Source organism: Aquarana catesbeiana, linkage group LG02 (genome assembly GCF_042186555.1).
Source record: "Aquarana catesbeiana isolate 2022-GZ linkage group LG02, ASM4218655v1, whole genome shotgun sequence".
NCBI classification, from domain to species: Eukaryota; Metazoa; Chordata; class Amphibia; order Anura; family Ranidae; genus Aquarana; species Aquarana catesbeiana.
The window spans coordinates 353581271-353598859 of record NC_133325.1 but is presented as its reverse complement, the minus strand read 5'-3'; the positions used below and the strand labels follow the sequence as shown (position 1 = coordinate 353598859).

The 17589-nt window shown below is 39.0% G+C and overlaps 1 protein-coding gene across 7 annotated transcripts in view; it reads left to right on the top strand.

Moving 5' to 3' along the window:
- Positions 1 to 17589, top strand: part of MSI2 (musashi RNA binding protein 2) — a 928554-nt gene that overhangs the window by 860859 nt on the left and 50106 nt on the right. For 6 of the 7 annotated variants that reach the window (XM_073614998.1, XM_073614994.1, XM_073614999.1 and 3 more), the window contains one exon: positions 1317 to 1493. The exons of the other annotated variant lie outside the window; for it this stretch is intronic. In XM_073614998.1, coding sequence (XP_073471099.1) covers positions 1317 to 1493 — 177 coding nt within the window. The remainder of the gene's footprint in view (positions 1 to 1316; positions 1494 to 17589) is intronic. 7 annotated transcript variants of the gene reach the window in all.

Genomic DNA, 17589 nt, shown 5'->3' with positions numbered 1-17589 from the left:
TCTTAGCCAAAATTGAAACATCACTTTTCAGTGGACTGATCCGTTAAAGCTAAACTAAACCCACTGATTTAACAGTTTCAAAAAACAGTTACATTCCCAACACGTTCCAAGACTGTAACTGTGACATTGATTTGTGCTCTCAACCAAACTGTCAAACAATCAATTGGCTGGTATCATAACTGAACATAATGGCAGTTGAAGATCAATCAGAGGCCAAGATGGCAGCTTCCTTGTCTAAAAATGATAGAAGGGTTTAGTTCCGGCTTTAAGAGGAGTGCATCCATTATCAGGTAACCGTTGTATTAATTACACGCTAGTATATGTCTAAAATCATTTGATCATTATGTTCTTTTGTGTAATGTGTGTAATGCTGTTACATGCGTGTTTTCTAAAATAATATAGATCAGAATATGATTAGCCCCTAATTTTCTGATTTTGTCTTAAAGTAGTTGTAAAGTCCAAAGATTTTTTACTTTTTTACACCCTCTGCATTAAGGTAAAAAAAACTTTCAATGTGTTCCCCCCCCCCCATTACTTACTGCTTTACATTACTCCTGTATTAATCCAACGCTGTGCCTGGCTGCAGGTCTTCTCCCCCTCTCTTCCTGGTCTCACAGACTTTGCTGAAAACAATGGGTGCCATTGGCTCCTGATGCTATCAGTCAAAGCCAGTGAACAAAGAGCGGGGATGAGGCCAAGCCAGGCTGTGTGTGTCTATAGACATGCACAACCCGGCTCAGGAGTGAGCCTGCACATCTGCCCTCATAGCATTTGGCTTGCTATGGGGACAGACACAGAAAAGGAGCCAAGATCATCGGCGGGGGACCCCGGAAGAGGAGGTAAGGGGCAGAGCAGGTAAGTATAAAAAAAAATAGAATTTACAACCATGTTCATGGCAAGCTGGAATTTTAAAACAATTGACTCTATGTAGTTTGGCGATTCATTTGTCTTTAGATACCCCTTAAATAACAGCTTCACTAACCACACTTGAGCTAGTTGTTTATAACTAAATGATTAATGCTTACTATTGCCTGTTTTATACTTTCTCACTGTGGTTTTAACTTTAGCAGTGTACAAAAAATGCACCTTTTTTGTCTTTTACTTTGCTGTCAAAATATTTCTGTGTTCACACCATAATTGTTTATAACACTGTTGCATTTTTAAAATGGCTATTTTGCACATTTTTCTATGTTGTAATGAGTAGTAGAGTGGATGGCAAGGGCTGGCGACCTGTTTGTTTGTCATTTGACACTTTTGTTTTGAGTGCACTGAGTCACAATGCAGAACTCAAAGTGATGGGATCAATATGTCTCTAGGACTCCCTGATTATGGTTTCTATACTTCGCCCGGTGACCAACGGGCTGCTTTATCGTTTGCGGATTACGGTTCCATGGGGCCTCGGGCGGCTCAGATGCTTCGTAGTGAGCATGCTGCTTCAGCAAGTAACTCCCCCCTCCATCACCTTCCCAGCCCGGATCAGTTTAAGAGCCAAGGTTTGTACAGCCTTTTAATTTATTGGGGTTAATGGGTAATAATCAATTGTTGTAAAGAAAATGTTATATGAAGTACAGATTTTGCATGCCCTGTATGTTTTATACATGCTGTATCTGTGGTGCAATGCTTACAAAATGATGTAATATGCAATCCATGAGTAAGTGAGCCCATTTCAAAACTGTTATTTGTGCATGAATTTTGCAAATCTATACCATCATTACATGCATGTAGACCATTTCGTACTTCTAGTATGAAATTTGAAAGTTGACTGAATGTCAGATTTTTTTCTCTTTTAATAAAAATACATGTTTTAGATGGCTTTTTAAATGTTGTTAGTTTTTTCAGGCTTGAGTTTTCATGCCAGCTGTCAGTCAATCGTTTTGTTTTTAATATTCAGTATATAAAGTATTTTTATATATATATATATAAAAAAGTGCAGCACATATAAAATAAAATTCTAAAGAAATTATGCCCGTGCAATGCCAGATACATATATATGTAAAAATACCGAAATACCTTAGTGTAATAAATAATACTAATTACATTAGTGGTCATAAAAATTCATAATATAGGTAATTTAACTTAAATAAGCATAAATAAAAAATGAAAATTCATATGTGAAAAGAAGTCCCTATTCCAATAGATCAAATCAGGTGAGAATTCCAATCTTCTTAGTGACTGAGATCTAGATCCAAAGAGTGAACGTTAAAGCCATACCACTGTACACCACCCTTGTGTAAAGAGAGGCATACCAGAAGATTTTGACCCTCAAATTATAGAGCAGTCAAAACAGCTTTACATGTAGGTTTTCTTTAGAGCAAACATCCCACAGGTGATGGCACCCGGATCGTCTTTAAAAACTGCCGCAATCCTCCATAAGCAGTGATATATGGCCATTTAAACATCCCAGATGTACATGTAAAAAGTAAATACACTTCCCATAGTGCAGTACCATAAAATACCAGAATTTATTAGTTATTATCATTATTAGACAGGATTTATAAAGTGCCAACAATTTATGCAACGCTTAACAATATAAAGGTGGACAGTACAATTACAATACAGTTCAATACAGAAGGAATAGGAGGGCCCTGCACATGGAGCTTACAATCTAAAGGGAGGGGTAGGTGGTACAAAAGGTAATAGCTGTAATAGTTCTTAGGTGGAGGTGGGGTAGGCTTCCCTGAATAAATTCATTTTCAAGGATTGCCTAAGTTAAAATTATGCGTACGAAAATGTAGAGCCCAAAACAACGCTTTGTACACACAATCTCTATGATGCCCACATCAAAGATGACCGACACTTGGCATACATGTGTGGTGACGTATGTCCTAGCTCCTCCCTTAGGGAGACTGGATTGACACTATCAAGAGCATGATCCTGAAAATGACTGCGTTAACAAAATACAAACAACATGGATTGATAAAAGCCTTGAGTATTCTCAGTCAAACGAAAAGGGTAAGTTACTTTTGTTTTAGGGGTATCGCATAAAATGTATAAATTGTCCACAGATTAATTAATTTCAGACCCATATTTCTGAAAATCTATAAATGTTTGTGTTACAGCCTCCTGATCATCAGTACTCTAGGTTAATCAGCCTTAGCAACAGTAATTGCCCAGTGCTGTTCCTCCTCCTAGCTCTTTGATCACTCTCAAGCTCCATAGCAGCACAGCTAAATAGGAGTTACACTTTTGTTGAAAACTCCATGACTGTGTATCAGCTTTCTGCCTGATATGCTGGAAGAGAGGTGGAAAGTCCATGGTATTTTGAAGCTGCAATCCTATTTAGCTGTGCTGCTTGGGAGTGATCAATGAGCTAGGAGGAGAAGGAACAGCACAGGGTATTAGCTGTAACTACAGGTGATTACCTGGAAATCTGATGATCAGTAGGCTGAAACCCAACATTTCTAGACTTTCAGAAGTGCAGGTCTGATGTTTCCAGTGAGTGCTGAATCTGATGGGGTTTTTTTGTGAATTGAAAGCTCAGCTGTTTGGATTACTATTGTTTCTTATAGGTTTTTGGCAGCCCAGAAATGGGTGGATGGGCATCAATAGATACAAGTGCAGTTCTGATAAGTGGACAGATATTTTGGTTTCCCATGCAGATATATAACTTCAGTTGTGAAATATTCTTTCACCCCAATAAAGCTAGTGTATTATTAATTTTATTTGCTTACTAATCTACCAATGTCAAAAGATGTCTTGAAAAATCTTGTCTGCAGACTTTATTGTTGGTCCAGTATCTAGATTGAGCAGAGTGTGCGTCTGAGTTGGGGTGTGTTTCAATGGGCTTTTGCTCACATCAGACAGGTTTTACATTTCCAAAAGTCTGGGAATTCAGAGCCCTTTTGAAGTAGGTCAAATGCAGGTTGGAGGGAGGCCATCTGCAGGTCAAATGCACCTGTGTATGAATTCTGAATGATCTAGGCAGCATCTCACACTGATGTCCTCAACACAAGCTACTAAGTTGTCAGCGTGGGAAAATGAGGATGCAGCAGACCATACAAATTAGACAGCAGTCAAATATGCCTGCATGAACTGAATTATTTAAACATATTATTATGTATACATGCACACTTATACTTGTTGTATTTATTCACAACATATATGGGGTTCCCATATAGTCCCAAAAATGTACACAGTACTTTACATTTTGTACCTTCACATTAGTCCCTGCCTTCAAAGAACTTGCATACATATTCATACTAGGGTCAATTTAGTCAGGAGCCATGAAAACCTACTAGCATGTATTTGGAGTGTGAGAGGAGTACCCAAAGCACAGGGAGAGCATGTATATTGTATAAAAATGCTGGTCCAAGCACACATGTTTGGTGTAAGCATGATCACGGGATAACTAAGAATGCTATTGTCTGCTGAGGCTTAAAGTGATTGTAAAGTCTTGTTTTTTTTTCAATAAAAATAACAAACACGTACCTGCTCTGTTGCAGTGGATTTGCACAGAGCAGCCCAGATCCTCCTCTTCTCAGGTTGCTCTTCTGGCCCCTCCCTCCTGTTGAGTGCCCCCACAGCAAGCAGCTTGCTTTGGGGCACCCGAGCCTAGTCACAGTTCCCTTTGTCCATTCAGACACAGAGCTGCAGACCAGCCCCGCCCCCTCTCTCTCCTGATTTGTTGACTGACTTTGATTGACAATGGCACCACTGCTGTGTGTCAGCCAATCAGGAGGGAGATCCTTGGATGGCTCAGACACTCATGGGCATTGCTGGATAGAGATGGGGCTCCAATAAGTATTTGGGGGCTGCTACACACAGAAGGCTTTTTATGCTAATGCATAGAATGCATTAAGATAAAAAAAACCTTCTAACTTTACAGCTCCTTTAAGGATACCAGAATTATCAGTATCAGAAACAATATGGATTGACACCTAAAATTCTGAATATATACACTATTTCTGTCAGTTGTCTTGAATTCTGCTAGAAGCATTGTCCTAATCTGTTTAATCTCAATGCAGTACCGTTTGTTACACTCACAAATAATTAAACAATTTGTGGTGCTACTTTTCTTAAGGAATTTGTCACTGCTATAGAAACCAATACCCCAAAAAATGCCATAATAACTACATTATATTATGTGAGGGTTTACCTAAAAAGGTCTGCCTTTCATTTTTATCACTAGACATGTTTGAAAGGATGCTCACTTGCTGTTGAAATTTAGAAACCAGTGATAGAAACTGTCTTAAAGAACTATAAACTGTAAACTATACAGTATCCGTGTGAATAGATACTGTATATAATGTCATATAATATCATGTAGTCCAAGAATCTATAACAACCGATATACCAGAGCACTGCAATAAATCAACAGAGTTCATAGAGGCTATCTAGTGGACCAGAAATACCTAAATACGTAAAATTTGACTGGCTAAGCTACTACATCAATAATTTGATTTGTATTTCATTGTACAAGGTAGAATATACCCATTCAAATTATAGGCTTTTTGGATATGACCTATAACGTTACCCAGGCATAGCAATGCATACAGTGTTTTATACAAGTTAACAACACAGCACAAATTAATATATCTAATTCAATAAGATCGCATCATACATAGCCACATTGTCCAGTTTCTGCCTATAAACAAGTAGGCTAATACTGACCAGTAACACATGCCATATCAAGGTGACTTAATGTGCATTTTTTTAGTTAGTATGTTGTTCTATCATTATGTATACTTTCAATGTTTGGTTTTGTCTATTTTGAGCAGTGTTTGTTTTTAGCCCAATCAGAGCTGTTGCCCATTAACGAACGGTTGGCCAAGGATCCTATGTCATTTTTTTTTCTGAATAATGCTTTGTCGATGCATTTGCCAGCCTCTGCTGATTCTTTGAACAGACAGAGAAAGTGCACCACAAGAGACTACTGAATGAAAGACATATGTGTTGCTTCCCTAAAAAAATAAATAAGTGGTTAGATTAATCTGTTCACAGCGAAATGTCTAATTTTCTCTGGTTACAAAGCGTGAAATAGCTTATTTATAAAAAGGTTAAAGGAGATGTGCGAGATTCTAAAAATACAAAAATACATACTCACCTACATGCTGCAGCATCGGTGCATCACATGATCACTCAGGGCTCGGTCCACTCTGAGCAGAGAGCGGTGACTGTCAGTCACCGCTTCCTGCTCTGCCCCTCCAGTATTCACTGGAGCACTGTGCTGGGGAGAGATGTGGGAATAATTGGCTCAAGCGCAGAGAGGCTGAGCCAGCTGCCGATCAGGCATCTGGGTGGATCCCAACATTATTGCCAAGATCCTTCCACAGCCTAGGGCAGCTCTGTGATGTCAAAGTGACAGTTGGCTGATTCTGGGTCACAGGAGAGCTTTGACCATACTTCTCTTTTAAAGGCAACTATCACAAAAGCTGCCTACAGTAAGGTCACCGCGTGTATGCTGGTAAGGTGAAGCAATGGTCTTAAAGTTCTTCCACCCAGCCTATAGTAAGTGCATGCCTGGAGATCACATAACCTCTTTTTCTTACCATCAAATTAGTTGTATTCACTAAGTTACTAAAATAATAAAAAATAACCTAAATGCAACTATACATAGGTATGGCTGTTCACTGAGACTTCTGTAGCTGTACATATTGTTAGGCTAAATTTGACTGTGAAAACTCTTGTTGCTTTGTGTGTTTTAACACACATTATGACATGTTTTTTGTCGTTTGATGTGCATTTTGCATAATCTTACCTGGTAGCAATATAAATAATGTCTTATGGTTAAAACTCAGTAAAATGCTATGTTTGCATTTACTGAGTTACTGTTCATTGTATGGGTCCCCCAAATGCACACTGATGAAGTGGAATTCATGTAGGCTCAATGCATTTACAGATATAAATGAACATGATTGATTTGTATGACAGTTCTAAGTTTACTGCAGTTTCACTGTAGTAGACAACTGTGTTACATATGAATGCAATTTAAAAGTGCATCTACACTGATCTCCTCCTTTGCTGGTTAGGATGAGTGAGGTCAGGGGATATTTTGAGACTTGTAATCTTTAGTGTTTGCAGCTTTGTATACAGCTGACCCTTCCTGCGATGTACTGTATGTGTGCAATATGAGTGGTCTTTTGTCACACATGTATCAGTAGTTCCTGTGAGTTCTTTAACATTGGCTGCAATAAATGTAACTCCATAGCAATGACAACAGTCAGTTTAATAAACCATGTCTTCCATTCTCCCTGCTGTAATGTGATAGGTTTATTATCTATAAATATTTCTTCACTACCTCCTACAGGTAGAAATTTCAACCCTGTTATTTGTTTGCTTAATGCACTCACTTGAACATCCACTACTCCCATGGAAAATGTACAATATAATGAATGTGTAGGAGTGATTTTGTCACAGACATAATTTCTACATTCAGCTCTGTGATCACAGCGAATGAATACAGCATTATGTGAACGTTCAATGAACTAAAATGATTGACTCTGTTATCACTTACTTTAAATTATGAGGTTTGACTATAAACACACTTTCTGGCATAATTTTATTCATAGCTTGACATTTTACTCTTACAAGTCTTTTACTTACATTTTTTTTAAATGAACACAACATACATTTCATATGACTTATTTTCCAGCAGAAATATTGTTATTGATTTGCTTTAGCAATCTGGGGACAATACAGTACATTTTAATATAGTTTATAGCTTGAGCAAATTGCACAAAAAAGACACTTCTGTGTTGAGTATAATTCACTTGTATTTGTGCATTTTGCATATGTTTGACATTTTAATCTTCAAAACTTGGCATTTATGTATATTTCTTCCATGCTGTAGCCTACGACAACTAGTCAGATATTTGCTTTTTTTCATCTAAAGGTAGCCACACACAAAAGCATCTGATTATTCTATTAGGCAAGATCAGACCCAGGTAATCTTCCAGAAAAGTTCCCGCAAGAGTGATGACGGTTACAGAGGTTAACATGTTTTTCATATTGCGCAGGTGGCAGTAAAATACTTCTAGGCAAATGAAAACTTTTGAATTTAGAAAGGCATTTATGGCTTGTGAAGGCACAGTGATGGCACGTTGAACAGTGTGGACCTGAGCATCAGGGCCTCTGGTTCAATTGACAGTTCAAGGGTAAAAATACATTTTTGTTAGTAAATATGGATACTGTATAGTCCATAAGCTTTGTTGCATATTAGGCAGATGTACTGAAATAGCGTGCTTATCGAAACCAAACCTAGAGAGCTGTTTAGCCTACAATTGCTGAACTCTGATTCTAAAAATGCCAGGTAGAGTCTGTGCCGCCTGGTTTTTGTTCACATCAGATATAGTTTGCATTCTCATACATGCCATTCTCGTAAAATTGCATCGGTTTGGCATGCTTCTGAGATCATTCAGAATTCATTGGCAGGTACATTTAACCTGCAGGTGACCTCCTTCTGACCTGAATGTGACCTGATCTGCCATAGTGTAAATTCACACCAGCAGCTGCATTACAACAGTGGTTGGTGTGCGGTGGGATGACAGCAGTGCTGATGCACCGATTAAGTACATCATACTGTTCACTTTTTTTTTTTAATGTCACATAGTGACTTTTCACTAAATTCTATTGGCTGCAAGGCGCATTGCCTCACACTATGCTGTACTGAAAAGTAGTGCATGCAGTGCTTTTTTTCAGCGCACACCATGACGCGGTAGTGTGAACCAACCAGATAGGGGATAAAGCATTTTGCTTTGTTTTATGTTGGAAATGGATGGATGGAATGGAATGATAAAATGGATAAAATAGACGCCCAACGCAGTCCTACCGCACCTGGTGTGAATATACCCTTAAGCAGATTTTATATTCCCATAGACCTGTATGCAGGTGCAAGACACAGTTAAGATGAACGAAAGCCCCTTAACAAAGGTCCTTATGAGGACCTCTACACTTGGTAATTTTCTAGTTCAAATGTGCAGGCTTAATTTATGACATTTATATCATAACTTTCTTTTTAAAATAATTGCTTGTTTATACTTTTGAACACCAGCTTTTCACGTAGTTCCATGTACACTTGTGAATTGACTTTGTTCATTATCAAAAGAAAGAGAAGAAAGGAAAAATCCTGGATCATGCAAGAGCCTTATTTAAGAGTGTTCCATTATTATTATTTATCTCTAATTGCCCTTGTTTGCATACAATCCCGACAGCTCAGAGAACTGGTGGGTGTTTATTTACTGTTTGCTTTCCAATTTATAAATCCCAACTTTCCCCCTCCTTCTACAAATGGGTGGCAGCTGTAGAGATCTACAGTTGTTAGTGTTTGATACATCCTGTCTACATATGAGGCCATGTAGTAATATTAGGTAAACGTAATGTAATAGTAGTGTATGAAGTGTCTTGCTATCTTTAAGCAAATGTGATTGACCAAAATTGTAAATGTAAATACTATGTAGCAAATTATTCAAACAAAAAGGTCATTGGCTGGTAACTCTTTCAGCACTAATATAATTAATACTTTAGCTTTCTGCTGGTTTAAATAGTTTTAAAAAGTATATATTTATTATATAGATATTTTAATTCAAAGTGTACCTTTCTAGATTACCTAAAACAAATAGGTGGTTCCTTAATTGCCAAATAGGTGGTACTTAATGAAAAAATCAAGATAATGTGTGCACTATACAAAAAAGAAAAACTGTATCTTGCAAATTAGGTCGATATTGCATTAGTGGGACTGTTTTCAGCACATCTCACATCAGTTCTCTTGAACCCCTAATACTTTATTACTCTTTTATTATTTTTCCTTATAACTCTTTTATTCATATTTTTAATGCCCACTCCATCTTTTCTTAACCAAGTTCAGAAGGTCATTGAGGCAACAGTAACATTTACGGACATAGTCATGAAAAAAAGTTTGAATCCAGGTCATTTCTTGTCTGTATGCATTCAACTGTTTGACATGCTGTTTTGTTGACATTCACCTTCTAAATTCACAGTAGTTATAAGGCTAATCCCTGACAAGTAGAGTGGGATTTAAGATTAAATATGGACTTAAAGGGGATGTAAACCCTTGTGTTTTTTCAATGCATCCTATGCATTAAGGTGAAAAAACACCTGGCAGTCACCCCCCAGCCCCCCCATTTTACTTACCTGAGCCCCTTCGGCTGGGACATGCTGTCCCTCTCTCCACAGGGTCCCTGCTCTTGATTGGATAGATTGATAGCAGCATGGCCATTGGCTACCGGGGGGGGGGGGGCCAAGTTCGGCATTCGTGTCTGTGGATGCAAATGCTGGACTCGGGAGCGTGCCCGCAAGGTAACCCCCTTTAGGAGAGCGCTTCTCCTAGGGGGTTATCTGATGCGGGGAGGAGCCACGAGCGCTGCCGGGGACCCCAGAAGAGGATGTTCGGGGCCACTCTGTGCAAAATGAGCTGCACAGTGGAGGTATGGCATGTTTGTTGTTTAAAAAAAATAAAAAACGATCCTTTACAATCACTTTAAGACTAACTTGAGGTGATTGTAAAGGAAAAAAATGTATTTTAAAAAAAATAACAAACATCTCATAGTTATCTGAGCCGCTCCCCATTGCCGATCGCCTCCATAGCAAGCCTCCTGTGGAGGCACTCGTGTGTGCTCGCTCCCGAACCAGCTCTCTGCATCCACAAGACACAGAGAATGTGGCTCAGCCCTGCTCCTGCCTCACTGGCTGTGATTGACAGCAGTGGGAGCTAATGGCTCCTGCTGCTGCATCTCAGCCAATCAGGAGGGAGAGACCAGGGAGAGCGTCGGGTCTCATGTACATTGTTGGATTGGGATCGGCTTAGGTAAGTATTAGGGGCGACTGAGGGGGGGGGGGGGGGGAGCTGCACACTGAAGGTTTTTTACCTTCATGAAGGTAAAAAAAAACCTTCAGCCTTTACAACCACTTTAACAAGATTACTTGTTTGTAGAGCATAGAATGTGTGGAACAATGAGCACACCATCTCTATAGGAATTAGGAGTATATGTTTATAAAAAGTGATTTGGTATTTAATAACAGGGAAAGTCTAATGCCCTGTACACACGGTCGGATTTTCCGACGGAAAATGTGTGCTAGGACCTTGTCGGAAATTCCGACCGTGTGTGCGCTCCATCACACATTTTCCATTGGAATTTCCAACACACAAAGTTTGAGAGCTTGCTATAAAATTTTCCGACAACAAAATCCGTTGTCGGAAATTCCGATCGTGTGTACACAGATCCGACGCACAAAGTGCCACGCATGCTCAGAATAAATTAAGAGACGAAAGCTATTGGCTACTGCCCTGTTTATAGTCCCAACGTACGTGTTTTACATCACCGTGTTCAGAACGATCGGATTTTCCGACAACTTTGTGTGTCCCTGTGTATGCAAGACAAGTTTGAGCCAACATCCGTCGGAAAAAATCCATGGATTTTGTTGTCGGAATGTCCGATCAATGTCCGACCGTGTGTACGGGGCATAAAAGGCAATTGGTGCTGGCAAATGTAACATTGCAGCACAAGTTAATGCAAGCTAGATTTCCCATTGATTGAAAAGGATGTTCATTGAACAACAGTTGAACGAGGCTTAAGCTTCAAAACACATGAGGGAATGCAGATGGGAAGTTTGCTTTATAGATGCCAGTAAACCTTTGATGGTGGAAATGCAGGAAATGATCAGGAAGGTATCATCCTCTGGTTTCCCCTAAGCTTTGATTTTTGGAAATGTCCAATATCTTCAAGCCTAACAAAGCAAAGTTTGATAGGGGGCAATAGTGTACCTCGGAGGGGAAGGAGGGGGACAAGCGCCAACGGAATTCACTGAGCCATCATCTCCTGTTTACTCGGCTCTCACTTGGCTCTCACTTGGGGTTAAATTTAAGGTTTAGTGATAAGGGCTCATTTTAGGGTTTAGGTTGTTAGGTGGGGAATGGTTATGTGTCACAGGTTGCTTTTGGTTTGGAAATATTAAAGACAGTATGTGGTGTTACTGTGTTTCTTGTTTTAGTTATTTTTTTTTTAGATTATCTTGGTATTTATACAGTGGGGAAAATAGTTATTTGATCCCCTGCAGTATTTTTATGTTTGCCCACTTACAAAAAAAAATGAAGGGTCTATCATTTTTATCATAGGTGTATTTTAAATGATAGAGACAGAATATCAACCAAAAAAAAACATGATACAAATGTTATAAATTGAGTTACAGTTCAGTGAGTAAAATAATTATTTGATCACCAAGCAAAACATGGCTTAGTCCTTGGTGGAGAAACCCTTGTTGGCAATCGAGATAAGATGTTTCTTGTAGTTAAGTGACCACGTTTGCACACATCTCAGGAGGGATTTTGATTCACTCTTTTTTACAGATCTTCCCTAAATCCTTAAAGTGGTTGTAAACCCTTTACAACCACTTTTTTACTAAAGGCAAGCCTATAATTAGAAATAAATATATACGCTGCGCTTTCAAATATACTAAATATACTCTTCACATTATATATATATATGTGATAACCAAAGCGCAAATATGCGTGTGAATCACACACCGTGATACACCCAGTAACTAGTGACTGTAAAAAGTGACAATAGTGCAACAAATAGTTATAAATACTTAAAAACGAACATATAAATGAAAATAAATAATCACACTAATAAAAAGTGCTATAACGTGCATCCATATGGTGATTGGTTGTATCAAAATTATTGTTCATAAAATCATATAGTGTTCATAAAATATATAGTGGACTCAACCCACTAAAACATATAGATGAATAAAAAGTGTTTCTATGTGCATATGTGTCATCCATTTATTTCAATTCAAAAGTGCTTCTAAATTCCATGCGATTTGGAAACGGCTGTGTAGATAATCCAAAACAAACCACAGTGATCCATGCGATTTGGAAACTGCTGTGTAAATAATCCAAAGCAAGCCACAGTAATCACACTCAGGTGCTCCCCCCTAGGTATTAAATGCTCACCTCTGAGCGTCTGACTTTGCACTTAAGCTTAGTCAATACACGCCTGTGAAACACCTCTGGGGCTCTGCAGCTTTAACCAGACTCCTGGACCCGTCAGCACTATACCTCGGTTGAGTGAAAAAGGACTGGATGGTGTAATAACGTTTTAACAGTTTATTAGTCACATAAAACCCTCCTATGGGGTACTCACATAGTATAGGCGCATCAGTGCGCCAATCTGCATCAGGCAAAAAGCAAAAGTAAAGATTTCAAACTGGTTAAAGCTGCAGAGCCCCAGAGGTGTTTCACAGGTATGTATTGACTAAGCTTAAGTGCAAAGTCACACGTTCAGAGGTGAGCGTTTAATACCTAGGGGGGAGCACCTGAGTGTGATCACTGTGGCTTGCCACACAGCAGTTTCCAAATCGCATGGATCACTGTGGCTTGTTTTGGATTATCTACACAGCAGTTTCCAAATCGCATGGAATTTAGAAGCGCTTTTGAATTGAAATAATTGGATGACACATATGCACATACAAGCACTTTTTATTCATCTTTATGTTTTAGTGGATTGAGTCCACTATATATTTTTATGAACACTATATGATTTTATGAACACTATATGATTTTATGAACAATAATTTTGATACAACCAATCACCATATGGATGCACGTTATAGCACTTTTTACTAGTGTGATTATTTATTTTTATTTATATGTTCGTTTTAAAGTATTTATAACTATTTGTTGCACTATTGTCACTTTTTACAGTCACTAGTTACTGGATGTATCACGGTGTGTGACTCACACGCATATTTGCACTTTGGTTATCACATATATATAATGTGAAGAGTATATTTAAAAGCGTAGCGTATATATTTATTTCTGCTTTTATCTGCATGTTTTTACAAGACATGTTTAACGCTTGCAGCTGTTTCACGGTGCCATTTAGGCAATTTATAATCAGAGGAGGCTCACAGAATCTTTTATATATACAAGCATATAATTAGGCTTACCTGTAGCTACACTGGATATCTCCTAAACCTGCATGGTTTAGAAGATATCCCTGTATTTGCTTGTGCCGACGTCATCGGCACATGCGCACTTAAGCAGACTGAAGCAATGGCATGTACGTGCTGTTGCTTCAGTTAGACTGTGCCCTTGCCAGCAGCTCCCGCGCATGTGTGGGAGTGACATCGCGGCTTCGGCCGATCACAGCGCCGGAGCGGCGATACCCGGAAGTAACCCCTGGGAGCGATGTCGGCTGCCAGAGCGGTGAACGAGGACCGCTGTGGGGTCTTCAATCTCAGGTAAGTAATTCATAATGAGCTAGTATGCTATGCATACTAGCTCATTATGCCTTTGTCTTGCAGTTTTTTTTTTTAATTTTGTTTTTTTACAACCACTTTAAGGTTTCTTGGCTATCGAAGTTTCAGCTCCCTCCCATACATATTCTACAGGATTAAGGTCTGGAGATTGGCTAGGCCACTCCTTGACCACAATGTGCCTTTTCTTGAACTACTCCTTTGTTGCCTTGGCAGTATGTTTTGGGTCATTGTCATGCTGAAAGACCCATCCATGACCCATCCAAGAGACAGTCAAGAAACCCTAAGGATTTTGAGAAAATCTGTAAAGAATAGACCAAAATCCCTCCTAAGATGTGTGCAAACCTGGTCACCAACTACAAGAAATAACTTACCTCTGTGCTTGCCAGCAAGGGTTTCTCCACTAAGTCATGTTTTGCTTGGGAATCAAATACAGTACTTATTTTACTCACTGAACTGCAACCTAATTTATAGCATTTGTTTTATGTGTTTTTTCTGGATTTTTGGTTGATATTCTGTCTCTATCATTTAAAATACAGCTAAGATAAAACTTATAGACCCTTCATTTCTTTGTAAGTGGGCAAACTTACAAAATGTGCAGGGGGTCAAATAATTATTTTCCCCACTGTATGCTATTTTACCAAACCAATGGTACTTGCTGAGTCTCAAGGCATAACATGTATAAGTATCCCTATAAGATAACCAACAGTACTTAGGCAGATTCTTGAGTTTAAATGCATTAAAATATGTTTATGATTTCTCCTGCATTATTTAGAGCCCTTGCACACTGGGGCGGTTTGCAGGCGCTATTGCGCTAATAATAGCGCCTGCAAACCGCCCCGAAAGTGCTGCTGCTTTCATTCCAGTGTGCAAGCCCCGAGGGCTTGCACACTGGAGCGATGCGCTGGCAGGACGGTAAAAAAAGTCCTGCCAGCAGCATCTTCGGAGCGGTGAAGGAGCGGTGTGTATACCGCTCCTTTACCGCTCCTGCCCATTGAAATCAATGGGACGGCGCGGCTATACCGCCGGCAAAGCGCCTCTGCAGAGGCGCTTTGCGGTGGTATTTAACCCTTTCTCGGCCGCTAGCGGGGGGTAAAACCGCCCCGCTAGCGGCCGCATACCGACGGTAAAACGCCGCTAATAATAGCGGCGTTTTACCGCCGACGCCGCCCCCCGCCCCAGTGTGCAAGGGCTCTTAAAGCATTGAAAATGAATATGGATATACTGTGTGTGTAGTGTGTATGTATGTGTGTGTGTGTGTGTATGTATTTATATATATATACCAAATTGGTGTTCTGCACTTTTGGCTAAAAAAACACATATTTATAACAGAACTTTGAGTACATTCATGCCTAAGGCCTAGTTCTGTAATGCCAACCCTATTTTCTATCATTGTAGTAAGACTGTAGCCACCTTTCCATATGGTTTGTCTTTTGCATTAACATTCTACGAGCAAATGGATTGCCTTAGTATGTTTCATAACATTAGATTATTACTTTTTCACATCTGCTAAATAAATAGACTGCTTTCTATGTAAGCTATTGAAAGCTGTTGTGCCCCTAAGCAATCTTAGATTGTATCCAGAGTTAGGCCGCTGTATTTGTGGTGTATATTTACAGTTTTTTTTTTTTTTTTACCAAGCTTTCCTTGGACCATACAACAAATTACAAAGAGAGTACAGACCTGTGTAATTTTTTTTTTTGATACTTCAGAAACAGTGTTGTATGAACTGTGCTTCTTATGTTTTTGAGGTATCTTAAAAAGACATTAGGATATCTAAAAAACATAAAAAGAATGTATTAAGTGCTGAGTGGATCCACCTTTTTTTCATATCTGTAATACTTATTTCCATTTATTTTGCTAAACTTTTCTTGTACTGTATAACTAATTACAAAGAAAGCAGAATTTTTTTTTATCATAGTGACTATTATATACACACAACCACTTACCAACCGCCTAATTGGGAAAATACGTCATTACTTCGACATTTATTACCAGGGTTATGGCTGCAGCTAGGTGCTATAACTCCAGTATTAAGATTTTCTGCAGCCACAGCTGTTTTTGATAAAAGTGATCCGAGTGGCTAATTAGGGCGACCCTTCCCGCCACTTTCCGGTGGTTCTCGGGCTTACCTCATTGGGAAGACCAAGAACCGATCCAGCGGTTGCAGCGGCAGGCCATAGAGATGAGCAGAGGAAAGATGGCCTCCGCTCATCTCGATGACCTAGGAGGCCCGGAGCGATGTCCTGACGCCACTCCCAGTTCACGGCCAATGTAAAGGCCATTTTTTTCTTTTTAAAGCATCAGATCAACCTTTGTTTTTATTTATTTTTTGAAATTTTATTTGATGCTTTCCATTGTAAGGGAGAGGTGTGGGGTCTTATTGACCCCTGATCTCTTCATAAAGAGGACCTGTCATGCCTTATTTCTATCACAAGGGATGTTTACAGTCCTTGTGATAGGAATAAAAGTGATACATTTTTTTTAAAGGGACAGTGTAAAAATAAAAAATAAAATAAATAATAAAAATAGAAGGTCATGTAGGTCACGTCCACATATGTAAACGGTATTTACACTACACATGTGAGGTATTGCCGTAAACGTCAGAGTAAGAGCAGTGATTCTAGCACTAGTCCTCCTCTGTAACTCTACACTGGTATTCTGTAAAATTGTTTAAAGTGTGGCCTATGGAGATTTTTAAGGACCATAGTTTGGCACCATTCCACGAGCATGCTCAATTTTAAAGCATGACATGTTTGGTATCTATAGATGGCGTAATGTCATCTTTCATATTTTACAAAAAATGGGTTATGTATTATGTTTTTTTTAATTCATTAAAATGCATTTTTTCCTCAAAAAAAAGCGTTGAAAAGCCGCTGCACAAATACCATAGGAAATGAAAAGTTGCAACAACCACCATTTCATACTCTAGGGTCTTTGCTAAAAAAGATATATAATTTTTGGGGGTTCTAAGTAATTTTCTAGCAAAAAGACCTTATTTTTACTTGTAAACAAAAAGTGTCAGAATAGGCCTGGTCTTTAAGTGGTTAAATCGCTGGATGGATAATAGTAAACAATATTGCATTGTTTTATGTTTTATTATGTGTTTGTGCTTAAGACCCCTTTCACACTGAGGGACCTATCGGATCTGCCTCTCAGTTTTTCCTGATCCTGATCAGACCATCTATGGCTCTCTATGAAGTAGCAGATGTCACCAGACATATGTCACCCACCAACATCTAATCCAATCTGCTAAAAACAGATGATTGGGAATCTGTTCCCCGGTGGATCAGATGGAAACTAACAGACGGTCCATTTCCATCCTACTGCCCCATAGAGAACAGCAGGCTGTGTCCATGTCCGCTCTGCATCAGT